General features: G+C 44.4%; 1 protein-coding gene across 1 annotated transcript; it reads left to right on the forward strand.

The window, feature by feature from the left end:
• The first annotated feature begins 920 nt into the window (after positions 1 to 920).
• On the forward strand, positions 921 to 24,249 carry Pkd2l1 (polycystin 2 like 1, transient receptor potential cation channel). Its single transcript, XM_090345521.1, has 15 exons — positions 921 to 1,161; positions 1,669 to 1,782; positions 15,174 to 15,301; positions 15,922 to 16,175; positions 17,045 to 17,269; positions 17,436 to 17,664; positions 18,228 to 18,398; positions 18,574 to 18,755; positions 19,019 to 19,139; positions 19,899 to 19,997; positions 20,196 to 20,317; positions 21,890 to 22,016; positions 22,692 to 22,807; positions 23,205 to 23,328; positions 24,211 to 24,249. The coding sequence occupies exons 1-15, from the start codon at positions 921 to 923 to the stop codon at positions 24,247 to 24,249; spliced, it is 2,292 nt and encodes a 763-aa protein (XP_090201647.1).
• The last annotated feature ends 1,506 nt before the right edge of the window (positions 24,250 to 25,755 follow it).

Consider the following 25,755-nt stretch of genomic DNA (forward strand, 5'->3'; position numbering starts at 1 on the left):
TGAGCCACTCCCCGGGCTAGGGCCTAGGGAATGAGTGCCATGCCTGTAAAGCATGGGGGGAAAAGTCTCAGGAAAAAACAAATGTACAATTTTTGGAACTCTGTAGTCTTTTTTCCATCCCCATAATGGGGCACACTCTGTTCCTTAACACTAGAGGTAAGGACTCCCCCTGCATCAGCCAGCCAGCAGAGTGAGGTGAGGAAGGGAAATTCATTCCCCAGTCACTAGGAGACAGCTCAAGGGGAAAGAATGAAGGAGCCCCAAGAGAGCACTGTTGCCCACAGTTGAGTCCTGCAGACTGCCTCTTCCTCCAGCTCTTCCTGTTGCCCTTTATTCAACTCTTCCCTGAGACCTCTGGACATTTATCCCGGGTAAGATCTCAACATCATCACTTCTTTCAGTCTGCATATCTCCCACCCTTCTCTCCCCCCTCCACAAATGTCTGGTCCCTGCTTCCTCGCAATCCTTTGCTCTTATCCCCAGCACTTCTGAGTAGACAAAACAGATTGGGGGGTGAGAGGGAGAGAGAGGAGGGAGAGAGAGAGAGAGAGAGGAGAGAGAGAGAGAGAGAAGAGAGAGAGAGGAGAGAGAGAGAGAGAAGAGAGAGAGAGGAGAGAGAGAGAGAGAGAGAGAGAGAGAGAGAGAGAGAGAGAGAGAGAGAGAGAGAGAGAGAGAGAGAGAGAGAGAGAGAGAACAGGGCGGAGGATCATCCTGCTCTCCTCCTCTTCTATTTGTTCCCTCCCCCAATCTGTTTCAGTCTCCCCATCCAGACTAGAGGCAGAGACTGGGTGAGAGCAGCTGGAGCAGCTGCTTTCAGGCCCCCTTTTCTTGCTTTCTGCCGGCTGTGGGGAGTTGGGCCTTTGTCACGATTCTCCTGTGACAGTGGCCACCTGCAGTGGCAGGTCCCCACTTCCTTTCCCATGAATTCCATGGAAGTTCCTGAGGGGCAGGAGCTGCACAAGCTGGATCATGGAGCCTGGGACAACCCTGCCTACAGTGGCTCCACTTCCCGTCATGGGACACTAAGGATCTACACTGTCTCCAGTGTGGCAACCCCCTCCGACCAGCCCCAACCCAAGAAGCCTGAAGATGGACTCCAGGAAAAGAAGCACAGGATCCTGGGGTTCAGCTGCTGCCTCCGTATCTGTCGATGCATCCGAGGTACCAGGCTCGGTGCAGGGCAGGAGGGTTCTCTGGGATACTGCGGTCAGGGGAAGGGGGCACTAGAGCTTTGAGGGACAAAGCTGCTCCCAGGAAGAGGTGTGATCATGCTGTCTCTGTGATGGCCTGGGGTGGGGCTGCTTGCCCCCAGACACAAGACAGTCCTGTGGTCTTCCAGAGATGTCAATTGTCAGGGTCATCAGTTATGGACTTACAAAGTCGATATGATAGGAATAAGTCTGAGAGAGGACACGGTAGATGAGACTCCAGACTGTCCCTAGGTACAGGTGCCTGTCTTGCATGGCTTCACTTTCTATGACCCAGTGCCTTACTCCATCACCTCAGGGAATTTGGGGGAGGAAGGAGGCATGGATCTGGATAGGGTAGGCAGGTTCCACTATGGATCAGCGGATGGAGAAGGAAGGGCTGGCTGAAGATGGCGCAAGGGCCAGAGACAGGTAGGAATGGATAATTCAGAGACTCTGAGCCCCTGTATAATTCCCTTAGGACTCTGGGGAACAGCTCTGACTGAGAACACAGCTGAGGACCGGGAACTTTATGTGAAGACCACCCTACGAGAGCTTCTGGTATACATCGTGTTTCTGGTAGACATCTGTCTGTGTGAGTAGCCTATGTCTCTGTGACTGTCTGTCTGTGAGAAGCTTGAGTTTGTGTGACATGTGTGTACACCTGGCTGGGGGAATCACCTGCTGGGCAGCTTCCATCTGTGGGAGGCATGTGTCCTGGAAACTATCCATTTCAACTCCTCTGCACTCCCCTTTTAGCTTAAGATAATGTCACAAGAATTTGGTGGAAGAAAGCAGATCATTAGGAAGGGAAAATGATAAAGATAAAATCTCTCTTTTAAGAGTCTACTTCGGCTAGGGTAAGAAAGGGTGTTTCTACCAGTTTGTCAGGTGTGTGAATAAAGTATTGTCTAGCACATTTGCAGACATGCAGCTATGGCTATCCACGCTAGTTAAAAGCCTCAGAATCTGGGTTAGCCCAAAATTTGTTAATTTGTCTTGTTGTTTCACATACTTTCTTCCAATGTGGATTGGCCAGACTCTCTGATAGACCAAAGCCTTTTTTGATTTGTGAAATGGGAGAGATAAAAGAACAAATATTGTACTTCTGTTTGGAGCTGTCCAATGGGATAGCGCAATATTATGCATACTGAAAAATGATTCAGTGGCTTGTTGGGGTAGCTCATGATATTAATCCCAGGTACTTGTTTGTTTGTTTTTTTGCCAGTCCTGGGGCTTGAACTCAGGGCCTGAACACTGCCGGTCCCAATTCCAGGTACTTTGGATAGTAGGCCTGCCAGGATCAAAAAGTTGAAACTTGGGCTGGGAGTTTGGTCTGGTGGTAGAGTGCTTGCCTAGCATGCACGAAGACCCGGGTTCAATTCCTTGGTACCACATATACATAGAAAAAGTCGGAAGTGACACTGTGGCTCAATTGGTAGAGCTCTAGCCTTGAGAAAGCCCAAGGACAGTGCTCAGGCCCGGAGTTCAAGGACCAGGACTGGAAAAAAAAAAAAAAAGTTGAAACTTTATCTCAGTGAAAGAAGATGGGTCTTACAGTGCATGTCTGTAATTCCTCTTAGGAACAGTTTCCTTTAGTATTAAAATCCTATCGTACTTGTTACACAGTGACATAGATGCATCGCTGAAGGTTGTATAGCAGCTCGGTCCCTACTTACGTAAGGAAGGATAGGGGGAGAAGGTGTAGCCAGGTGAGGGGGTGGCCACCCTGTATGCAGATGTAACCTCTGAGCCTAGGTCCTCCCAGGGTCCCTTGGGAGGTGGCACACAGTCAGGGATGTGACCTCAGGATAGGGGGAGAGCTCCAGAACTGCCTTCTTGGGGTAGGCCCAGAGCTCAAGCCCCATGGCCTACAAACAAACAAACAAACAAAGAAAAACAAAGAAAGCCTGTATCAGTCTTAACTCCAATAAAGTACAAAAAATAAGTTGGAGTTGGAGTTGTGGCTCAAATGTAGAGCACGAACCTTGAACAAAAATGTTTAGAAACAGAACCCAGGGCCTGGAATACCCCAAATCAAAATCTCTGACCATCACTTGTCTATCATTCTCTCTGTTCAATCTCTGTCAGCCACTGCAGTATTTACTATCTCCATACAAAGTGTTATCATACAATATGTAGTTTTTTATATTAACTTATTTGACTTTTTCTTTTTGCAATCAGGCTATAGATTCAAGTGAGTGTTTTGAAATTCCACAAAATAATAAACCAGTAATTATGAGCTGGGCTGTAGTGGTTCATATCTGTAATCCTAGTCACTCAAGAGGTTATGATCTGCCAGGAGTTTGGCCTACTGGTAGAGTGCTTGCCTAGCATGCATGAAGACATGAAGACCTGGGTTTGATTCCTCAGTACCACATATATAGAAAAGGCCAGAAGTGGCGCTGTAGCTCAAGTTGTAGAGTGCTAGCCTGGAGGAAAAGCTCAAGGGCAATGCTCAGGCCTTGAGTTCAAGGCCCAAGAGTGGCCAAAAAAAAAAAAAAAGAGGTTAAGATGTGAGGATCACAGCTTAGAGCCAGCCCACACACAAAAGTCCACCAGATTCTTAGGTTCAATTGACCAGCAAAAAAAAGGGGGAGAGGGGGTGGATGTGCAGCTCAAGTATTAGAGCAATAATAAAAAGCTAAATGAGAATGCAAAATCCTGAGTTTAAATCCCAGTACACACACAAAAAGTTTACATAAAAAACTGAAGATTTCTTGGTACCACATACATAAAAAATGCCAGAAGTGATGCTGCAGCCCAAGTGGTAGAGCTCTAACCTTGATAAAAAGTCCAAGGACAGTGCTCAGGCCCTGAGTTCAAGCCCCAGGACTGGCGAAAAACAAAAACAAAAACAAAGCAACCTCAGAGAGCCAAATACTGGGTTTTTGCCTATACTTCTAACTACTCAAGAGGCTGAGATGTGAGGTAAAAGTTTGAAGCTATCCTGGACAGAAAAGTATGTGAGACTCTTATCTCCAATTAACCACCAAAAAGCAGAAACGGAACTGTGGCTGAAGTAATAAAATCCTAGCCTGAAGCACATAATTCACAGACCGCTCCCAGGCCCTCATCTGAAGCCTCATCACTGGTACAAAGAAAAACCAAGAACTAAAACACAAACAGTAAAGAATATTTTGCTAGATAATTCATTGTTATTATACCTAAAGATATTTTTATTTTTCATATTACTAGTACTTAGGCATATACACACATATTTTACCCAACTGTATTATATTGTACACTGTCACATACAATCACATCACAAATAACCTGCTTCTAAGTAGGTTTTGTATTTTAATTTTATAATCACAGTCATACTCACAATTGATTGAAACACTTATTATTTCATTTGAATTTTTTTGGCCAATTCTAGGGCTTGAACTCACTTGGCCTGAGCAATGTCCTTGGGCTTTCTCAAGATTAGAGCTCTAGGGCCGGGAGTTTGGCCTAGTGGTTAAAGTGCTTGCCTAGCATGCATGAAGACCCAGGTTCGATTCCTCAGTATCACATACATAGAAAAAAGCCAGAAGTGGTGCTGAGGCTCAAGTGGTAGAGCTCTAGCCTTGAGAAAGTCCAAGGACAGTGCTCAGGCCCTGAGCTCAAGCCCAGGACTGGCAAAAAAAAAAAAAAAAGATTAGAGCTCTACCACTTGAGTCACAGCACCACTTCCAGCTTTTTTCTGTGTATGTGGTACACTGAGGAATCAAACCCAGGGCTTCATGCATGCTAGGCAAGCACTCTACCACTAGGCTACACTCCTGGCCCCAATACACTTCTCTCTCTCTTTTTTTTTTTTTGGTTACATAATTCTTTAATTGTAATTAATAGAAGAGTTACTGTTACATTCACCAGATAGAAGGTGCATTACTTCACACACATTGATATTCCTTCTCATGTTTTTGCCCCTATTTCCCTCCCCCCACCCATCCCCTAATCTTGTTTTCCCCCCTTCCCTTTCCTATTGTATGTACAATATACCAGATAACAAGGTAAGATACTGTGACAATATGAGAATAGCCAAGGGATAAGCAAGAGATGAGAAATATCATAGTACATTAAGAACAACAATCACACATTATATGCCTCATGTTTCCATATTGTGGAGGTCCTTTCATTTAGCCTCATCCTACATGGCCTTATGTATCTAGATTTTGAGCTATTGTAATCCTCTGCTAAGAGAGTTCAAGGTTTGTACTAATTATTACAAATGAGGGAAACCATTGAGCCTATGTTCCTTTGGGTCTGGCTTACTTACTTAATATGATTTTTTCCAAGTCTCTCCATTTCCTTACAAATGTGGTGATGTCATTCTTTCTGATGGCAGCATAGAATTCCATTGTGTATAAATACCATCTCTTCATGATACAACCATCTACTGAGGGGCATCTGGGTTGGGTCCATATATTTGCTATGATAAATAATGTTGCAATGACCATCGTTGTACTAGTGAGTTTAGTATGTCCTTGTTTCTGGATGATTAGGTAAATGCCAAGGAGTGGAATTGCTGGGTCATAGAGGAGCTCTATGTTTAGTCTTTTGAGGAACTGCTATACTGCTTTCCATAGTGATTGGACAAGTTTACACTCTCACCAACAGTGTAATAGTGATCCCTCCTGGCCACACTTTGCCAGCATCTGTTGTTACTAGATTTCTTGATCCTGGCCATTCTAACTGGAATGAGGTGGATTCTCAAAGTTGTTTTGATTTGCATTTCTTTTATGGCCAGAGATGTCCAGCATTTCTTCATATGTTTATAGGACATTCTTATTTCTTCTTCAGAGAAGTCTTTGGCCCATCTTTTAATGGGATGGTTGTTTCTTTGAAGATAAGTTTTGGGAGTGATTCAATTTTTTTAGCTGTTGATATATTTTAGATACAAGGCCTTTGCTTGTTGTGTGGTTAGTGAAGATCTTCTCCTATTCTGTGGGCTTTCTATTTAGCTTGCTAGCTATGTCCTGTGGGGCACGTCACATCAAGAAAATGGGCTCATTTCCTGGTCTTGGGATCCACCTGCCTGTCACCTGGTTGGAAGGCTTGGCTGTGGTGTGTGATGTAAAGAAAGGCTACCTCTACCTCTGGGATTGGCCCCGCTGCCCTCTCAGACAGCACCTACCTCCCCCAGCCCTGCCCACCTCTATGTTAATAGGCTCCTGTATCCTATACCAACCCATTGTATTTTCCCAGTAAACGAGTCTTGCTTTGGCGAGTCTCCCTGGCACATCTAAGTGTCTTCCCTCCAGTGAGGGAGGGCTGGGTGTGGGCCGCCAGTTGGCCTTTTCCTTTCTCAGTCTGGTCTTAGTTGGGCGTATTCTCTCTGTCCCTCTTAAGGGTCAGGAGGCATGAAGGACTACAAACCCTGACAATGTCCTTTGCCATACAGAAGCTCTGCAGTCCCATTTGTCCAAACCTTCTTTAATCTGTTGTGTTTCTGTGTCTTAATTAAGAAATTTTCGGCCTGTGCCAAGGAGACCTAGTGTATCTCCGATTCCTTCTTGTAAAGTTTTCAGTGTATCTGCTTTTACCTCGAGGTCTTTGATCCATTTGAAGTGAATCCTGGTGCAGGGTGACATAGAAGGATCCAACTTTAGTTTTCTGCAGATGCTTAATCAGTTCTACCAGCACCACTTGTTGAAGAGGCTGTCTTTCTTCCATTCTATATTTTTGGCTCCCTTATCAAAGATTAGGTGGCCATACATCTGTGAGTTGATTTCTAGGTCTTCAGTTCTGTTCCATTGGTCCTCAGGCCTGTTCTTGTGCCAGTACCAAGCTGTTTTGGTTACTATAGCTCTGTAATAGAGTCTAAAGTTTGGACTGTTCCTCCATTGTTCTTTCTGCTAAGAATTGTTTTTGCTATACAGCATCTTTTATTATTCCATATGTAAGTTTAGATATCTTCATTTCTTCTTTATGCTTTATTCTAGGAACTTGGTAGGCTTAGAAACCAAGGCTCTTTGGGACACATTTGGCTAAAATAGAGCTATCATTTTTAGGCAGGTGATATGCAGGAATCTTTAATTCTCCCCAAACAATACCAACTGTACAATCCTTGAAGCCTATGATATCATTTCTCCCTGACAGCAATCCTGCAATTAGATATTATTATCTATAGCCTAGGAAAATGTCACTATAGTCATAACTATTATCAGGACTAGTCAGTTATTCAGAACGATTCCTTATGGGCCATCAGCTATTGCTCAACAGAAAAACTGCTGAAGAATAAATGAATGATTTGTTACTAATGTTCATGAAAGCCTTCTGGCCCCAGTACTCAGTGGAGGACTGGTTATGATCTTTTGTTGATGGAGGAAACATTGAAGGTCTTTGTATAGAAACAATAGCTGTTTATTTTAGGAGATACTATTGTTATCTCAAAGGTGCACCTGCGCCTGTGTGGGAGAGGCAGTGAGCCATGCCCAGGCTGGATCTGGTCACCATGGAGTCAGGGAAGACAGTAGAGATCCTCAGCCTTTGATGAGTCCTGTTGCCCATAAATGAATATCAGTTGGATGATCTGTGTCTATCTCTGGATGAAAAATAAAAAGCCTGCTTCTATTCACCCTGCTTTCTTTCAATGTGTTTCATGTGTTGGCCAGTTTGGTAGGATCTTACATGATCAGAAGAGAATGAATGAGCTTAGAGATTAGGAATATATTGTCTTTTCTGACAGACTATTTCTCGATCCAACAAGGGAAGGAATAAAATATATATTGGAGGTGTAGGTGACTGAGCCCTTATGTGTCTGTAAAGATGAATAGAGGTGACTGGTCACATAAAACCATGACAATAATAAAGGCACAATCGTCGAATGGAAAGCACAACATGCCTGGGAATAAGGCCACCAGATATTAGTGAGGCATTTTTGTTGAAGGTAATTACACTCTTTGAAGTTGGTAGAAAACAGAAGATACCTAGTGTTAGAGTAAATTAGACTTTACCAGAAAACTTGGTGGCAAGACCCCTTCTCATAAGTGCCTTTTATTGTGGTAGGTGACCTTTATAACCTGTGTGGTTTAGATTTGCTGCATTATATGGTTATACCTGCCCCAAGGAGTGTGATCTCAAGGTTAAAAGGGGCTAATTATTTACTACCTCTACTGAATGGGCCTAGTGTTGCCTAGGGAAAGAGCATGCTAGGCTATGAGAGAGGGGGCTAGGGCTCACATTACCCACTGTTTGGTTTAATAAGTGAAGGGGAGCACCAAGTGGGGAGCATGGGTCAAGGTGGAGAGCACGAGTGTTCTGGAGCTGCTTCCTGCTTTCAGCAGGGAGTGAAGTAGTCGTTGGGGCATTTTACCAGGTACCCATTTGACTGATAGATGGATTGGTGAAAAGTCTCATCTTTCCCATAAGGCTGTTCTGCATACACCTGGACATGCAAGGCACGATTAGTAAATGGCAAAACCTGCAGTTAGCAGACCCAAAAGAGGAATAAGCTAGGGAGTAATTGATTCCCAGAAGGGGCTATCAAAGACCTGAGATTGCTTTTTCAGTCTTGGATCTGAGACATAGCATGGGATCTGACTCCCCCTATCCCAGAGGGGGAAGTAAGACTTTTCCAGCTTTATCTTAGGATCACAGGAACTTGAGGAGGAGATGGCAGAAATATTTAAAGGTACTAGAGCCAATGGGCCTCCTGGTCTTTTCTGCTACTTCCTGTTGTCATGCGAGGTTTTCAGAATGCAATTGTGCTATGGGCAGGTCAGGGCAGTGTAAATGAAGCCTCCAGTTTCCTGTAGTAATAGGAACAGGCCTTGACTTGTTCCCAGGTGGTATCCTGGGTGAAGACTGTTACTCTGTTAAAAAGAAACCTTTGGAAAGGCTGACAAGGTGACAGGACCAGTTAACATGAATGATGCAGGAGAACACACCCTGGCCACACACCAGAAAACTTCTATTTGGAGCATAATTCCAGTGTGGCCCATTACAATGAAGGAGGAATAACCTGACTGGGGGAAGGAAGGGAGTGTCTAGGGTTTTTAGCAACTGGGTAGGAGAGTGGACTGGTTGGGAGTAACCAGTCAGAGGCTAGGGCTGGACTGGAGTGACTAAGGGCCCAATGGAGTAGCTAAGGGCCTTGGTATATGTCTGGATTAGAGAGTAGGTATAGAAGACTCAGGAAGCTGCCAAGGCTAACTGTCCTGAGTCTGAGACTTACTATAAAGACAAATAGCAGGTAACAAAGACAAGAATGTAAGTTCGTGTCCAGTTAGAAGGTAGGCAGGTATGGACAAACAATAATTCCTCTTGATTTTCCAGCTCTGATTAATTGTGAAGGGGCGAGTGTAAAGGGATCCCATATCATCTCCTCTTACTCCTCTCCACTATTCCTCATTGCCAGGACTGGCCTTCTCCTGGGGGTCTAAGTGCTCCTTGCTGGGATAGCTCATTCCAGTTGGAACTCACAGGGTTTGAACTCTGGGCATTGTCCTTGAGCACTTCTGCTCGAGGCTAGCACTCTACCACTTGGAGTCAGAGTGCCACTTCCAGCATTTGGCTGGTTAGAGATCTTGAGCCATGCTTCCAGCTTGGCTTTTTGCTGGTTAATTGGGAAATGGAAGTTTCAGAGGCATTTTTCTACCTGGGCTGGCTTTGAACTACTCTCAGTAAGTACCAATTGCCATTCTACATGAAAGTACAAATTAAGGAAGTTCTGGAAGATCTCCCCAGTACTCTAGATTGCTATAGGGGTGATCAGGCACTGGCCTAGCTGGTGTAAGTGGAAAGAGAAGAAAAGGGAGCTCATTTTATACAATGTCAATATGAGTACAGTCTCTGCCTCTCACCAGCCGAATGATCCTGAGCAGCTTGTAGAAGCTCGTAGAAACTGAACATGACTCATGGAGAACTTTGCTCTAGGCCAGATCTAATCAGCAGATATGTCTGATAGATTTCTCGGAGATAGTCTAAGGAAAAAGTCTTGAAAATTGTGAAATATGGTACACAGGTTAAAAAAAATCTAAAAACACTGTTAATGGGTCATGATGACAGCGAGTTTCTTTTAATTTTTTATATTTTTAGAAACTGGAGGCAGGACTGTGGCTCAGTGCTTGCCTAGCATTCATGAAGCCCCAGGTTCCATTCCTCAGTATCAGGTAAACAGAAAAAGCCAGAAGTGATGCTGTGGCTCAAATGGTAGAGTGCTAGCCTGGGGTAAAAAAGGCTCAAGGACAGTGTCCAGGCCCTAAATTCAAATCCCAAGACTGGCAAAAAAAAACTTAATTTACTTTCTCGTTATTATAGAGGTGATATACAGGAGACTATAATTACATGAGTCAGGTAATGAGTACATTTCTGTTCATGGTGTCTATTCCCACTCTCCCAATCCCTTCCTCCCATATCTACTCATGAGTTAAATAGTTCACTTTCATCCATGTCCAGTGAACTCTGCTGCTACACTTTTTCACCCCTTTTCCCTAGAGTTCTATGCACCCCTCCCCCACACCCTCCTGAAGATAGACCCATGAATACACTATACATAAAGAAGACAGAATCATCAAAAACTAAGAACTAAAAAAAAGAAAAGAAAAAAGATCTTTTGTTTTCTATATCTTGTAGTTTTTTCAGTATGTATGCTATTTTATATAAATATGAAGAGGCACTTAGGCATTGACCTTTATGTTTGTCTATTAAAGAGTATCCTCAGGCCAGGAGTTTGGCCTAGTGGTAGAGTGCTTGCCTGGCATGCATGAAGACCCGGGTTTGATTCCTCGGTACCACATACATAGGAAAAAAAATGGCTCAAGTGGCAGAGCTCTAGCCTTGAGAAAAACCATAGGCAGTGTTCAGGCCCTGAGCCCAATCCCAGGACTGGCAAAACAAGACAAACAAACAAACAAAACAAAAAATACAAGAGTATCCTTTTTTGGTTTCACTGTATGTGAGTGTCTGGAATCCTGTATAATTTGTCATATGCCAATGCATTTCAGATCTAACTTCTGTATATCAAAGAGAACATGCCTGTTTGTCTCTCTGAACTTGGTTTATCTCACTCAACATGATTTGTTCTAGTTCCATCCATTTGCCTGGAAATGGCATTATTTTATTCTTTCTAATGGCTATGTAAAATCCCATTGTGTATGGGAACCACATTTTTTTTTGGCAGCAAGTTTTAAGTTCTGGCAGCAACTCAAGACAGGCAGAGGTTCTAATCCCAGAAATAAGGTATAGGACAATGGTCTCAAATGTGTGCTTTGAGGAACCTAAGGATTCCTATTACTCAGAAGGATTTAAAATGCCTCATTTACCCAAGAGTGCATTTATATAACACTACTTTCTTCATCTACCTCAACCAAAGCAATACATTGCAACAGATTGACAATAGAAGCAGTTATAAGAATCCAGTCATCAGATCAAGACGAACATTAAGGAGACTTGCAAATGTGTAACACAATACCATGTTTCATGGTAACTTTTATTTATTTTTTGCTAGTCCTGGGCCTTGAACTCAGGGCCTGAGCACTGTCCTTGGCCTTTCTGAAGGCTAGAGCTCTAATACTTGAGCCACAGCACCAATTCCAGTTTTTTTCTATATATATGGTATAGAGGAATCGAACCCAGGGCTTTGTGCAAGCTAGGCAAGCACTCTACCACTAGGCCAAACTCCTGGCCGTCATGATAACTTCTAAAAGAAACAGTTAATAAGTTGATTCCAGACAGCATCAGGAAAGACATAGAAAAGGCTTGCCAGTCTATTTATCCACTTCATGATGTCTTTGTTAGGAAAGTAAAAATGCTGAAGAAGCCCAGGGAAAACTCTTGGAGCTTCATGGTGAAGGTGGTAGTTCTGGAAAAGCTACTAGGGACGAGACAGGTGCTAAAGTCAAGTGAGCTGATGGATACGAACAACCAGTCCAAGAATCTGTTTAAAATTCAGAGTTTTAATAATGACAAATAAAAGGCCTATTTGTGAAAAGAAAAGAAAAGAAATACAGTGAAGGGCTGGGAGTTTGGCTTAGTGGTAGAGTGCTTGCCTAGCATGCATGAAGAAGTGGGATGATTCCTCGGTACCATATATATAGAAAAAAGCTGGAAGTGGTGCTGTGGCTTAAGTGGTAGAGCTCTAGCCTTGAGAAAGTCCAAGGACAGTGCTCAGGCCCTGAGCTCAAGCTCAGGACGGGCAAAAAAAAAAAAAAAGAAAGAAAGAAAGACAGACAGTGATTTTGAGCTGTCACCAGTGACTCGTGCCTGTAATTCTAGCTACTCAGGAGGCCAAGATCTAAGGATAGAAGTTCAAAGTCAGCCCAGGCAAGAAAGCCTGTGAGATTCTTATCACCAATTGATAACCCCCACCCCACAAGGGCCAGAAGTGAAGCTGTGGCTTAAGTGGTAGAGTGCTAGCCTTGAACAATAAAGCTCAGGAACAGTACTCAGGCCCTGAGTATAAACTCCAGGACCAGCATGTGTGTGTATGCACACACACACACACACACACACACACACACACACACACACACACATAAACAATGGAAAAATAAGAAAAATGGAAACAAAAATATGTTGATTTTTTAAATTAAAAAGTTCAGTAAAAGTTATGTATGCTTACATGTATTATTACTGTCGTGGCTTTTGTTTTGGATTTTTAATTTTTTTTTTTTGTGGGTCATGGGGCTTGAACTCTGGGCCTGGGCACTGACCCTGAGCTCTTTAGGTCAAGGCCACCACCCTCTCCCTTGAGCCACAGCCCCACTTAGCATTTTTTTTCTAGTGGTTATTTGGAGATAAGAGTCTCGTATTCTTTAGTGCCTGGGCTGGCTTTGAACCACTGTCCTCAGATCTCAGCCCCCTGAGTAGCTAGGATTACAGGCATGACATGCCTGGCAGATTTCTTTATTTTTATTCTTAGAAGTAAACCGCAGGGCCTAGTATAAATTCAACATGTTCTCTACCACTGTACCTTAATCTCCAGTTTGTTATTATCTTTTCCTTTTAACTGATTTATTAAAAATTACATTTTCCCTCAGTTTCAATTTCTAATAGGTTGATAGATATAATTTGTCCCTCAGTCCTACAGCTTGAACTCAGGGCCTGAGCGCTGTCCTTGGACTTTTCTCAAGGCTAGAGGTGTACCGCTTGAACCACAACACCACTTCCAGCTTTTTGCTATGTATGCAATCGAACCTGGGTCTTCGCACATACTAGGCAAGCACTGTACCACTAGGTGAAACTCCTGGCCCATACTTTTTTTTTTTTTTTTTTTGCCTAGATTTTGGGCTCAGGGCCTGAGTACTGTCCTTGGACATTCCTCAAGGCTAGCATCCTACCACTTGAGCCACAGCACCACTTCCAACTTTTTTCTATGTATGTGGTACCAAGGAATGGAACTTGAGTCTTTGTGCATGTTAGGCAAGCACCCTACCACTAGGCCGTGCTCCCATCCCACAATTTTTTTTTAAAAAGTGGAGCCAGTGTTTCTTAGAAGATATAATCTTTATATATTGAGCTTAAACTAATATCTCAGTGGTAGAACACTTGCCTAGCATGTGGGAGGCCCTAGATTCAATCCCCAACCCAGAAAGATAGAAAGACAGGGGGGGGGGGGGAGAAGGAGGGAGGGAGGGAGAAAAGGAAGGGGAGGGAGGAAAGGAAGGAAGGGGGAGGGTGGGAGAAAAAAGGGTGGGAGGGCGCTGGCACATAGCTCAGTGACAAAGCACGTACCTAGCAAGTGCAATACCTTGGGTTCAATCCCCAGTACCAAAAAAAGAAAAGACAAAAAGGAAAAATAAAAAGGGTGGGAAGGAGGGAAGAAGAGAGGGAAGGAAGAGGAAAGAGAGAAAGAAAGGAAGGAAAAAAAGAGTATCCCTAAATGTTGGCCAATGTTAACTGAAGAAAAAAAGCTGTAGTAGTGAGTACCCCTAGTGGCTATTTACATAATTTAACAAGTTAGTCCTATATCATTAGAAAACATTCAGGTCATTAGAAAATTGCCTGTATTTCCCTATATACTAGGGACAAGTAATTGCAGATACATCTTGAACTTTATTAATAGAGTGGCATGAGGAAATATGAAGTACCAATGCTCCTTCCTTTTCTTATTTTCATCTCTGGAGAAGTATAATGCATAGTACATAATAAGGAACACTCTCTCCTCCAACTCCATAGGTAAGTTCCATTTCATCGCCATCTCATTTCATTTCCAAATGCAATGATGAGAGAAAACAAAGTACAAGATGTGAAAAAAAAGCTTTAAGGGAATTGCTTGCAAGAGTCTGAGAAGGGGCTGATAGTTTGGCCTCGTGGTAGAGTGCCTGCCTGGCATGCACGAAGACCTGGGTTTAATTCCTTGGTACCACATACATAGAAAAAGCTGGAAGTGGTGCTGTGGCCCAAGTGGTAGAGCTCAAGGACAGTGCCCAGGGCCAAAGTCCAAGCCCCAGGACCGGCAAAAAAAAAAAGGCTTAGAAATCTTATTTAAAAACTTTAAATGCAATTACAGAAAATGAAAGAAAAATAGCGAGAATAATACAAACAATTCCTATAGACACTTCAAGCACTTCCTACATTTCCAAGATATGAACATTCTTCCATCCTTATGTTTCCCCTCTTTCTACACACACTACCATTACCACCACCGTTTGCAAACTGCAGATCTATATATTTTGCTGAGTGTATATATTAAGGCGGTTGAGGAAGTGCTGACTTTAGGCAAAGAGCAGCTCTTTTTTTTTTTTGCCAGTCGTGGGGTTTTAACTCAGGCCTGAGCACTGTCCTTGGACTTTCTCAAGGCTAGAGCTCTACCTGTGAGCCACAACACCATTTCTGGCTTTTCTATGTATGTGATACCAAGTCATTGAACCCGGGTCTTTGTGCATGATAGGCAAGTCAGTGAGATTCTTATCTTCAAATAACCACCAGACAGCCAGAAGTGGTGTTGTGGTTTAATGTTAGCGTTAAGCAAAAGAGCTCAGGGACAGTATCTAGGCCCTGAGTTCACGCCCCATAACAAAAACAAACCAAAACACAGCCTCTTGGATTGTTTTCTAGTGACCTATGGAATGACAAGCTCCAGTGCCTATTACTACACCAAAGTGATGTCTGAGCTCTTCCTGTATACCCCATCAGATACCGGAGTTTCCTTCCAGACCATCAGCAGTATGGCAGACTTCTGGGATGTGAGTATGAGATTTCCTCACTTCTTTTTCCTTCTCAATGGCTTAAGATTAAAGGTTACAGCTTAGGGAGGTTAGATAATGGATTAGGCTTAATGCCTAGAGATCAGTTCAATCTAGAGTCAGACTGAGTCAGAAAGTCAAGCTGAATTAGTGAACTAGGCTAGAGATCAAGTGGAGGTGAATGAGGGATTAGAATATTGACGTGGGACCAAGAATTAGACGCTTCCTGAGAGTAAGAGATGAAGCAGCATTTTTAGGCAAGTCAGGCAGAATCTGGCAGAAGTACAGGGGCCAACTGAGAGAGTCTAGCAAAAAGAGACTAGAGACAAGCTAAGAGTCAGGGAGTGAGAGGAAAGGCATTCTTTTTTTTTTTTTTTTGCCAGTCCTGGGCTTGGGCTCAGGGCCTGAGCACTGTCCCTGGATTTTCTCAAGGCTAGAGCTCTACCACTTGAGCCTCAGCACCACTTCCGGCTTTTTTCTATGTATGTGGTACCGAGGAATCGAACCCGGGTCTTTGTGCATGCTAGGCAAGCACTCTACCATTAGGCTAAACTCCCGGCCCCGAGGAAAGGCATTCTAAGGAGGAAGCTGAGCAATGCCCAACCCAGCTGTCGGTCCAGTTTGCCCAGGGCCCACTCCTGGACAGTTTGTATTGGACCAAATGGTACAACAACCAGAGCCTGGGCCATGGCTCACACTCATTCATCTACTATGAGAACCTACTACTGGGGGTCCCAAGGCTGCGGCAGCTGCGGGTGCGCAACGACTCCTGCGTGGTGCCCGAGGACTTCAGGGAGGACATTCTGAGCTGCTATGATGTATACTCTCCAGACAAAGAAGAGCAACTCCCCTTTGGATCTCTCAACAGCACAGCGTGAGTCCCCTCTGAGCCTGACCCTGTGCTAGGATGTGCAAACAACTATTACTGAGTCTTAAAATACCTAGGGATCAAAACACTGAGATACCTGGAGTCAGCTCCTTGAGTTCCCGGCAGTGTGTCTTTGAGGGTCTTGGTGTGTTTCACTCAGGAACGGAGGAGCCATAGATTTCAGACCCGTGCCACAGGTCACAATCACACTTACATTCCACTCTAGGCAGTGCCCTTATCCCCAGGGAAAAATATCTGCCCACAAGTCTCTTGGGTGTGTGCAGAGTGTGGCTGAAGTTGACACAGCCATGCAAATCATAGTTGGAAAGTTTAGCCCTTGGAACTGCTGTGTGTCACAGCAGGGGTCAAGGAGGGGAAAGAAAAGGAAGGAGCTGGGCAAGAGCGCAATGAAGGAAGAGGAAACCGGGAGCTAGGGGAGAAACTTAGGAAGACTAGAATGGATAGAGTTGAGCTGTCAGATGTACATCCATAAGTCCTGGAAGGATCTTTCCTGGATTTATGGTCCAGATGCCTTCCTTAGGGAGATGACTTAGTTGAGTTGGGATGAAATGTAGAACTTGGCTTTGTCCTCCTTTTCCTTGAGTGCCATAATGAAAAAGGAGGAGCTTTACCTTGGACTTTCAGTACTGCCGTTATAGAGTTAGTTGTCTTGACAATGTCTGGGTATTGATTTCCTACAGGGACTTCTTCCCTGTTTCTCATGGAAAGTGTACAGATAAGAGTTATCAGTGACACCATATATGAATACATAATACATACAGGAACTATGTGAAACTGTGAAGCCCGTTGCCTTGGGAGATGAGCTTTCTGCTGACTCAGACCTGTCTTTGCTCAGATGGCCTTTTCTGTGGCAGGTGGACATATCACTCCCAGAATGAGCTGGGGGGCTCCTCCCACTGGGGCAGGCTCACAAGCTACAGTGGAGGTGGCTACTACCTGGACCTTCCAGGAACCCGGCAGGCCAGTGCAGAGGCACTCCGCGACCTTCAGGAGGGGCTATGGCTGGACAGGGGCACTCGAGTGGTCTTCGTAGACTTCTCAGTCTACAATGCCAACATCAATCTGTTCTGTGTTCTGAGGTGGGCTCCCTGTTCTCCACTTTGTCCCTCCAGCTGTGATTTTTGCTGTGCTTTAGATCCTTCCCTAAATTCATACCCTGTGGTAATCTAAAGGACTGTGTAGAGATACATTGTAACAGGAAATACCTCAGCTGAGACCCCCACTGGGCATTTCCTTCCCCTACAGGCTGGTGGTAGAGTTCCCAGCTACAGGAGGTGCCATCCCATCCTGGCAAGTCCGCACAGTTAAGCTGATCCGCTATGTCAGCAACTGGGACTTCTTCATCATTGGCTGCGAGATCATCTTCTGCATCTTCATCTTCTACTATGTGGTGGAGGAGCTTCTGGAGCTCCGCATGCACGGGCTGGGCTACCTCAGCAGCGTCTGGAACACACTGGACCTGGTGGTCATCCTGGTGAGGCACGGAGGTTTTGGACGTGGTACATACTGGAGTGCGGTAGGGAGCATGTGATCAAATCATTGTGCCATAGTTACCAGAGCAAGAGGCTAACATCCCTCAGTCTCAGCTCAGCCCGTAAGGTGCCCATCTCACGTCTCTCCTCCTGTGAGCAGAAAGTCATTTTCTCTTATGTCTTTTGCCTTTACGACTTGTCCTCTGGAAGATCTCTGCCTTTTCTATTCTGCATCTTCATCACTTTCCCATTAGAAAGACATAGTCATTTCTTTACCAAGGCTTGGAAGTGGTGGGGGTGGACAGAAATCACGTCCCCTCTAACCCTTTACAATTGACATATTTGCTTCAGGCCCCCAAACCCCTTGGGCTGTAGAATATGTAAGTTGCTCTCGTATGCCAGCTCCCATTTCACCTGAACTTGAGCTAGTGGATGCCTCTGCAAGGAAGGGTATTTCTTGGTCACCTGGCTTACTTGCCCTCAGATCGCCCCTAAGATTTTATATGTGAGCTTTGTTTGAGACCCGCTTGACTTCTCTGACAGCCCTGTGACCCCTGTGTGACAGCTTTCCATGGTGGCTGTGGGCTTCCACATATTCCGAACCCTCGAGGTGAACCGGCTGATGGGAAAGCTCCTAGAGCAACCGAACACATATGCTGACTTCGAGTTCCTGGCTTTCTGGCAGACGCAATACAACAACATGAATGCTGTCAACCTCTTCTTTGCCTGGATCAAGGTACAGGGAACTTCCCCTTCCTATCTGAGCACCTCAGGGGGCTCACTCTTCCTCAATGTGTGTCTCCTTTGCCTTGTTTCGTTTGGCACCTTGTTTCATTTGGGCCTCCTGGAGCAGACTACTCAATGCTTTTCACATTTTCTCCTTCACCATGTGGTCCCCATGGGCCTGGCAGATATTCAAGTACATCAGCTTCAACAAAACCATGACCCAGCTCTCCTCCACGCTGGCCAGATGTGCCAAGGACATCCTGGGCTTCGCCATCATGTTCTTCATTGTCTTCTTTGCTTATGCCCAGCTTGGCTACCTGCTTTTTGGAACACAAGTGGAGAACTTTAGCACTTTCATCAAGTGCATGTATGTGTCCTGTCCCCACCCTGGCCCCTCACCCTCCCAGGTGTGTGTAACCTTGGGGAAAATGGGGGGAGGTATGTGGGTGTGTCTGTACTTAAAGCATCCTGGTGAGAGTCTACAGAAGCCTGGGTGTGTGCTCAAGTAGTTTACACACCTATTCTCTCCATCAGAGTGGGTCAGAGGTGTAGTTGGGAAAGTGGAATAGGGGTATGGATTAGGCCATGGTATGGCTGGGCTTAGGGTAAAGTCCATATCTGATCTTTCAGTTTCACTCAGTTCCGGATAATCCTTGGGGACTTTGACTACAATGCTATTGACAATGCCAACCGCATCCTGGGCCCTGTCTACTTCGTCACCTATGTCTTCTTTGTCTTCTTCGTGCTCCTGGTGAGGATCCTCCTGAGGGCTGGCCATGTAGATGATCTCCAGAGTGAGGTTTTGACCTTTCCTGTCTTCAATTGAGAATGATCATGGGTCTCTCAAAGCAAGGATAGAAAGGCCATTGGGTGAGGAGGCTCTTCTGGGTCCTCTGAGAGGTGGCTAACATGGTAAGCATGCCCGGCAAGGTCAGGGGGTTAAGAGAAATCAAACTTACAGCCTCGAGGAGAGGAAAGTGCCTTGGGAGGTGGAGCAGCAGCCCCTGTGGAAGCCGCTGTGTCTCTTCTCCAGAAGTGCCCTCAGCTAGAGATACCTTGCTGACTTCTGTTATTACTGGGTTGATGGTCTTACTTCTTACCAACCAGAGAATATCTAGATTTGATTTTTATTAACATGGCAGGCAAGTTTCTTTATTTGAACAATTAATGGGAATACAGACGTGGATTATGTTTCACCGTCAAAAGTTTCTGGCTTCAGTGAGTAGTGGACCCTTGTTGGGAGGCATCTATAGCGTGTGTTGGGGGTATTTTGGTAGATAGAAAGAGGGGCAGCTGGATGTCTGGTTGGTGGGGAAGCATGATTCATCCCTAACAGAAATGAACAAAAGGCTGGGCTATAAGGCCCTTGAGAGACAGGCATGGGTTGACTGCAGAGCCAAGGTTGAGAACATTAGGTCCTTTAGAACCACATCTGCCATATCAGGTCAGTGAGCTCAGTGTTTTTAGTGGACCTGAGAGTGAGGACCCAAATTCCTACTTTATCCTGTAGAACATGTTCCTGGCTATCATCAATGACACATACTCAGAGGTCAAGGAGGAGTTGGCTGGACAGAAAGATGAACTGCAGCTCTGTGACCTCCTGAAACAGGTGACTATCAGTATCCCTGATCAGCCTGTGTGCAGCCAGCTCTGCCTCAAGGCTCAGTGTCATGGTTAATTACCAACCGCTATTGGGACCTCCGCTCTCCTGAGCTTTCAACTCCCCCTTGGCATGCTTTAGATGGAGGTGGGGCCAGGCACGTGATGAGCCTGCGGTGACTTTTTTCCTGTTTCCTTTCCCTTTCAGGGCTACAACAAGACTCTATTAAGGTTACGTCTAAGGAAGGAACGGGTTTCAGATGTGCAGAAGGTCCTTCAAGGTGGAGAGCAGGAGATCCAGTTTGAGGATTTTACCAACACGTTAAGGGAGTAAGCAACCAGAACCCCAACCTGCTTTGATATTGCCCTATGCATTTTTGTCCCAGATCTTTGCTAACAAAATTTGACCTTGGCTTATGGGCCTATGACCTTGACTTCTAGGCTCCTGACCTTACCCTGTAAGATTCTGATTTTGAAGTTCAGAATGATGTCCTTGCTTTAAAGGTCTTCAAATATAACCTACAACATTCTGGACCTTGCTGAAGAACTGTTGGAACTAATGTTAATGTTAGAACTAATATAATCCCAATTTTACTATACTGAGTTGGGGAAACATTAGGAGCCTCACAGACATGTAAGCAAATAAACCAAATCACAAAAATAAGTTCAACAACTGAAATAACTTCAAAGGAGATATGGAGTAGATAGTTACTACTGATTTTTTTTGGGGGGGGGGGAAGTCAGGGGCTTGAACTCTGGGCCTGGATGCTGTCCTTGAGCTCTTCACCTCAAGGCTACTGCCCTACCCTTTGAGCCACAGCCCCACTTCCTATTTTCTAGTGATTAATTGGAGATAAGAGTCTCTTGTTCTTTAGTGCCAGGGCTGGCTTTGAATTGCAATCCTCATATCTCAGTCTCCTGAGTAGCTAGGATTGCAGGCATGAGCCACCTCCGCTGGCTCGTTACTGATTCTTTTTGAGCTCATGGGGGAGGCTTCCTGGAAGAGCAGAGAAAGGTCATTCTAAGAAAAGATTACAGCATCTACAAAGGCAGAGGTCTAAAACTCAGCAACATTATATAACAGACATAAATTGTTGATAATTTCTAATAAAAAGAGATGTGTCTGGAGGTGACACCAGAGAAACAGGCATGGATACATTGAGAATGGCCTTGATATCCTGACTCTATCCAAGGAATGAGGTGTCCATGAGAGACTTTTTTTTTCAGTTGCAAAGGTGTATTTTTAGGCTTGCATTTTGTTTATTTCATGGTTTCAAAAATAAGTTTGGTGGGCTGGGAGCGTGGCTTAGTTGTAAAAATGCTTGCCTAGCATGCATGAAGCCCTGGGTTTGATTCCTCAGTACCACATACACAGAAAAAGCTGGAAGTGGTGCTGTGGCTCAAATGGTAGAGTGCTAGCCTTGAGGAAAGCCCAAGGACAATACTCGGGCCCTGAGTTCAAGCCCCAGGACTGGCAATAAATAAATAAATCTGACTATCTTGAACTTGTGGGCTCAACTGACCCTTTCTCCTAGCCTCTCAAGTAGCTGGGACTACAGATATTCACACCTGGCCTACCACCATTAGGTCTGAATTTTGAAAAATAATCATATTTTAGTTACGTTATAGAGGACAGGCTTCAGGGGCAAAGAGTAGAGGGGAAGCTGAAGTGGAGGTGGTGGAAGGTTACTTACAGGCAAAGAGATATTGCAACAATTCCTATAGGAGGAGATCATGAGGCCTGAGCCCTGTCAGCAGGAGTCCTGTCAGGAAGAAGAAATAGATTTAAGCAATTTCTTGGGTATAGAATTGCAAGACTTCCCATGGGATCTGTAGTGTCTGTGGTTAAGCAATCACAGCTCCAACAGAGCAGAAGTCATTTTGTCATGCTGTCCTCCTCAGACTGGGGCATGTGGAGGGTGAGATCACTGAGCTCACAGATGCTTGCACCAGATTTGATCAGGATGGGAATCACATTCTGGATGAGAAGGAACAGGAACAAATGCGACAAGATCCAGAGGACCAAAGGGTGAGCAGGACTGGTGTGTGAGAAATGTAAGAACATTGGTCCTCTGGACCCCTGCTCAAAACACCTAAGCACAAATCAAAACTGAATATCCTCTCCAGAGATAAGCAGGAAAGAACTCTCTAGAATAGGGGTTCTCAAATGATTGCACATAAATAACTCTGGGGAGCTCCTAAACCAATTAAGGTAGGGGGTGGCGGGCAGAGGGGAGACATCAGTATTTTGAAAAGTTTCCCACATGATTCCATGGTGCAGCCAAGGTTGAGAAGATTTTTCTAAAGCACAGTCCTAGGCAAAGTGCACGAATTGCCCAAAGAATCTCTGATAATTCTCTCTGAGGATTTGTCATCTTAGAATTTTCAAAATCTGTTCCTCAGCTGTTCCTACTATGCCTGCTCTATCTCCAATCTAGCAGAGTGACAGCATCGCAGAGAGAAAGTGCCAGAAAAGTTCTGGCACTGTTTACCCTAGCCCAAACATGTGTTTCCTGGAGCATAGGTTTGTTTCTTCAGAAGGTGACTCCCTCTCTAGAGGCTGGTCTACCACAATGACCTCCACCTTATTGGTTCTCAAGCCTGGGAGGTAGGAGGAATATCAAGAAGTCCACTGAATGATGGAATAGGAACTGACAACTTTGAGAATCATCTCTTCCCCTCTAATCTCTGACTTCCTGATTAGGTGGCACTCAGTGCTGAGATTGAGAACCTGGGTCAGTCCATTGTGCATAGCCCAGCAGGTGAATTGACCACAGAAGCCACAACAGGAGGCTGGGTTTCTGGAGAAGAATTCTATACGTATGTATAAGAAGGAGCCCAGAGCTGGCTGTTTGTAATATTATTTGTTGGACTTCTTCCTATAATTTTCTGTCCCCTGTAATTCTCTCTACAAGATTATATATTACTTCATTTTTTCCACGTAGCATCCTCCATTCTGTTAACCCTTCCCTTGTAGATACAACCATTCTGTTAATCCATCACCTTCTCCAGCACTAAGACACATATTCTGCCCCCTTTGTTTCTTTCTTTCTTTTTTGCATTGTTTTTTTAAAAATATTTTTTATTGTAATTAATGAAAGGGTTACATGATATTTGCCAGATAGAAGGTGCATTAATTCACATACATTGATCCCCTTTCACATGTCTTGGTACCCTTTACCCTCCCCCCCCTTTGTTTCTTTCAAATCCTGCACAGGCTCACAAGGAGAGTCCTACAACTGGAGGCTGTTCTGGAAGGAGTCATATCTCAGATTAATGCTGTGGGTTCAAAGCTGAAGATGTTGGAAAGGAAAGGACAGCTAGCTTCTTCCCCTGGAATGGCAAGTAGCATTTCCTTACTTTCCCACAGTTGAAATCTACTTTCTTTCCTCTCAGTTTGAGTGGGTAGAGGAGAGAATTTTTTTGTGTGTGTGGGTCATGGGGCTTGAACTCAGCACTGTCACTAACCTCTTCAGCTCAAGGCTACTACCCTACCCTTGAGCCAAGCCCTACTTCCCATTTTCTAGATGTTAATTGGAGATGAGAGTCTCAGGTCCTTTTGTGCCCTGGCTTGCTTTGAACCTTGATCCTCAGATCTTAGCCTCCTGAGTAGCTAGGATTACAGGCATGCGCCACCGTGCCTGGCTAAGAGAATATTTTTTTAAATTCCTTCATTTTCAGAGTCTTGTGGAAATATATTCACAATGACATGTGTATCAGTGGGTAGAGGAGGAATGAAGGAAGACCTGGAAGTTGATTGTCCTGGCCTAAGGTTTGCTTTGGCCTCTAGAAGTCTTTGACTTCATCCGCTTGATTTGATACACAAAGCATCATAGACTGGGTGGCTCGTAAACATCAGAAATCTCTTTTTCAGTTTGGAAGGCTGGGGAGTCTAAGATCTAGGTGGTATCCCATTCAGAATCTGCTGAAAACGAGCTTCAAGTTCACAAGCACTTGTATTTTCCTTATGTTCGCACATGGTAGAAGGAACAAAGGGACCTCCTCCTTCCCATAAGAGCTCCACATTCAGGATCTAATCATTATCAAATTCTGTTCCTCCTTATACCATCACATTGGGGGTTAATTTCAGCACATGATTTTGGAGACACAAACATTCAGTCTATATAAGCCCAGGTTCTCTGGAAAGAGATCCAGAGAAAAAGAAAGTAGGACATAAAGCCCTGCTTCAAATGACCTGTTCTTTGTTTCCCCCCTTCTAACAGGAGGAAGAGCAGTTTGGGAATACTTGCATCCAGCTGTAGTTGATTCCAGCTCCCTAGGGAGACTGGGTGGGTATAAGAGTGGTAGAAAAGGGGGTCCTACAACAGACGTTCGTTCCTCCCTTTGTGACTCCCCAGAGAGGGCAGCAAGTCTCCCATCATAGAATGTCTTACCCCACATATGGCCTTTGGAGCCAGTGTTTCTGTGTGTAGTTGGGCATCATGCTTAGTCTTGTGTTTCTGTCTATAGCCACATAGTGCTGTGAACTAACATTTCCCATTGGGCTTCTTACTTCTTGTGCCCTTAGCTCTACTGTGATTTAAAAATAAATCATAAGAATAAACAGGATAAGGAGATGATTTTCTTTAAACACCTAGACAGCCATGATTTATGAAAAAGATAGAAGCCAAGATAGTAGTATCTAGACACCTTTCTATTTGCCAGTAAATCCTATTCCTATCTGTTGTATGACTAGAGATCTGCTGCTAGCATCCATAGGTTTTTCCCTTCTCCCACAGAGGTTCTGTAAAAGAGAAACATTAGAGGAGAGTAACCTCTTCTTACAAGGCAAGATTCCAGTATAGCAGAGGAGTTAGTGTGATGCCATCCCATAGCAAAGTTAACAAAGGTTTCAGATTCTAGAGGAGCTTTGCTCCTGCCTTTCTGGTAAACACAGGGAACTGGGTAGGTGTATGCCAGGAAATGACAATAGAATTTGAAGGGACTCAGACAAGAAAATGACCTCAGGATTCAAAGACCTTTAGACTAATAGACAGTGGGCTGGGATGCTGTTCTTCTGTAGGACATTATGAGTTTCCCAGTTGTTTATCAATAAAATTTCATTGGAAAACTATGTCTTTATATTTGCTTCTGGGACAATAAAAAGGAAAAGGACAAGAAGTTAGAATTTGAACCATCCATGGGTTGGAGTGGGTTCTTAGTCTCTGGGATATATAGAGTAGGGGGAATGACAATTATGACAAAAATGGGCTGCTCCAGGAGTCCTGAACTCCAAATCTCTGGCTTATAGGAATGGGTTGAAATGGTACTATGATGGTTCCATCGGAAAGAGTGGAGAAAGGTGACCTAGGGAAATCTATTCCTATCAGATTATAAGGTTTTAGGGGCAAGATATATGGAGGATAATCCAGGATAAGACAAAAAAAAACAAAACAAAACAAATGCCAGCTGTGGCTCATGTGGGTCATGCCTGTAATCATAGGTAATCAAGAGGCTGAGTAGGGCCATAGTCTTGAGCTGAAGAGCACAGGGACAGCACTTGGCCCAAAGTTCAAGTCCCACGACCAACAAAGAAACAAAAACAACAGCAACAACAAAAACTCTCCTAAACCAAGGTGGCGGATGTCCAGGAGCCTGAGACTATCTCTCTTCTTCCCTCTCCTGTGACTTTTATCATTTTGTCTCCTGCAATCCCTTCACTCACCTCTGTTTTCCTATCCTGTTAAATACTTCATATACCCAAGAAGCTTGTGAAACAGCTAAATGCACTGAAAATTATCAGAGTATATCTTTCACCTTAAATATGT

This window comes from Megascapheus bottae, chromosome 15, assembly GCF_031878675.1.
Source record: "Megascapheus bottae isolate mThoBot1 chromosome 15, mThoBot2.hap1, whole genome shotgun sequence".
In the NCBI taxonomy this organism is placed as follows: domain Eukaryota; kingdom Metazoa; phylum Chordata; class Mammalia; order Rodentia; family Geomyidae; genus Megascapheus; species Megascapheus bottae.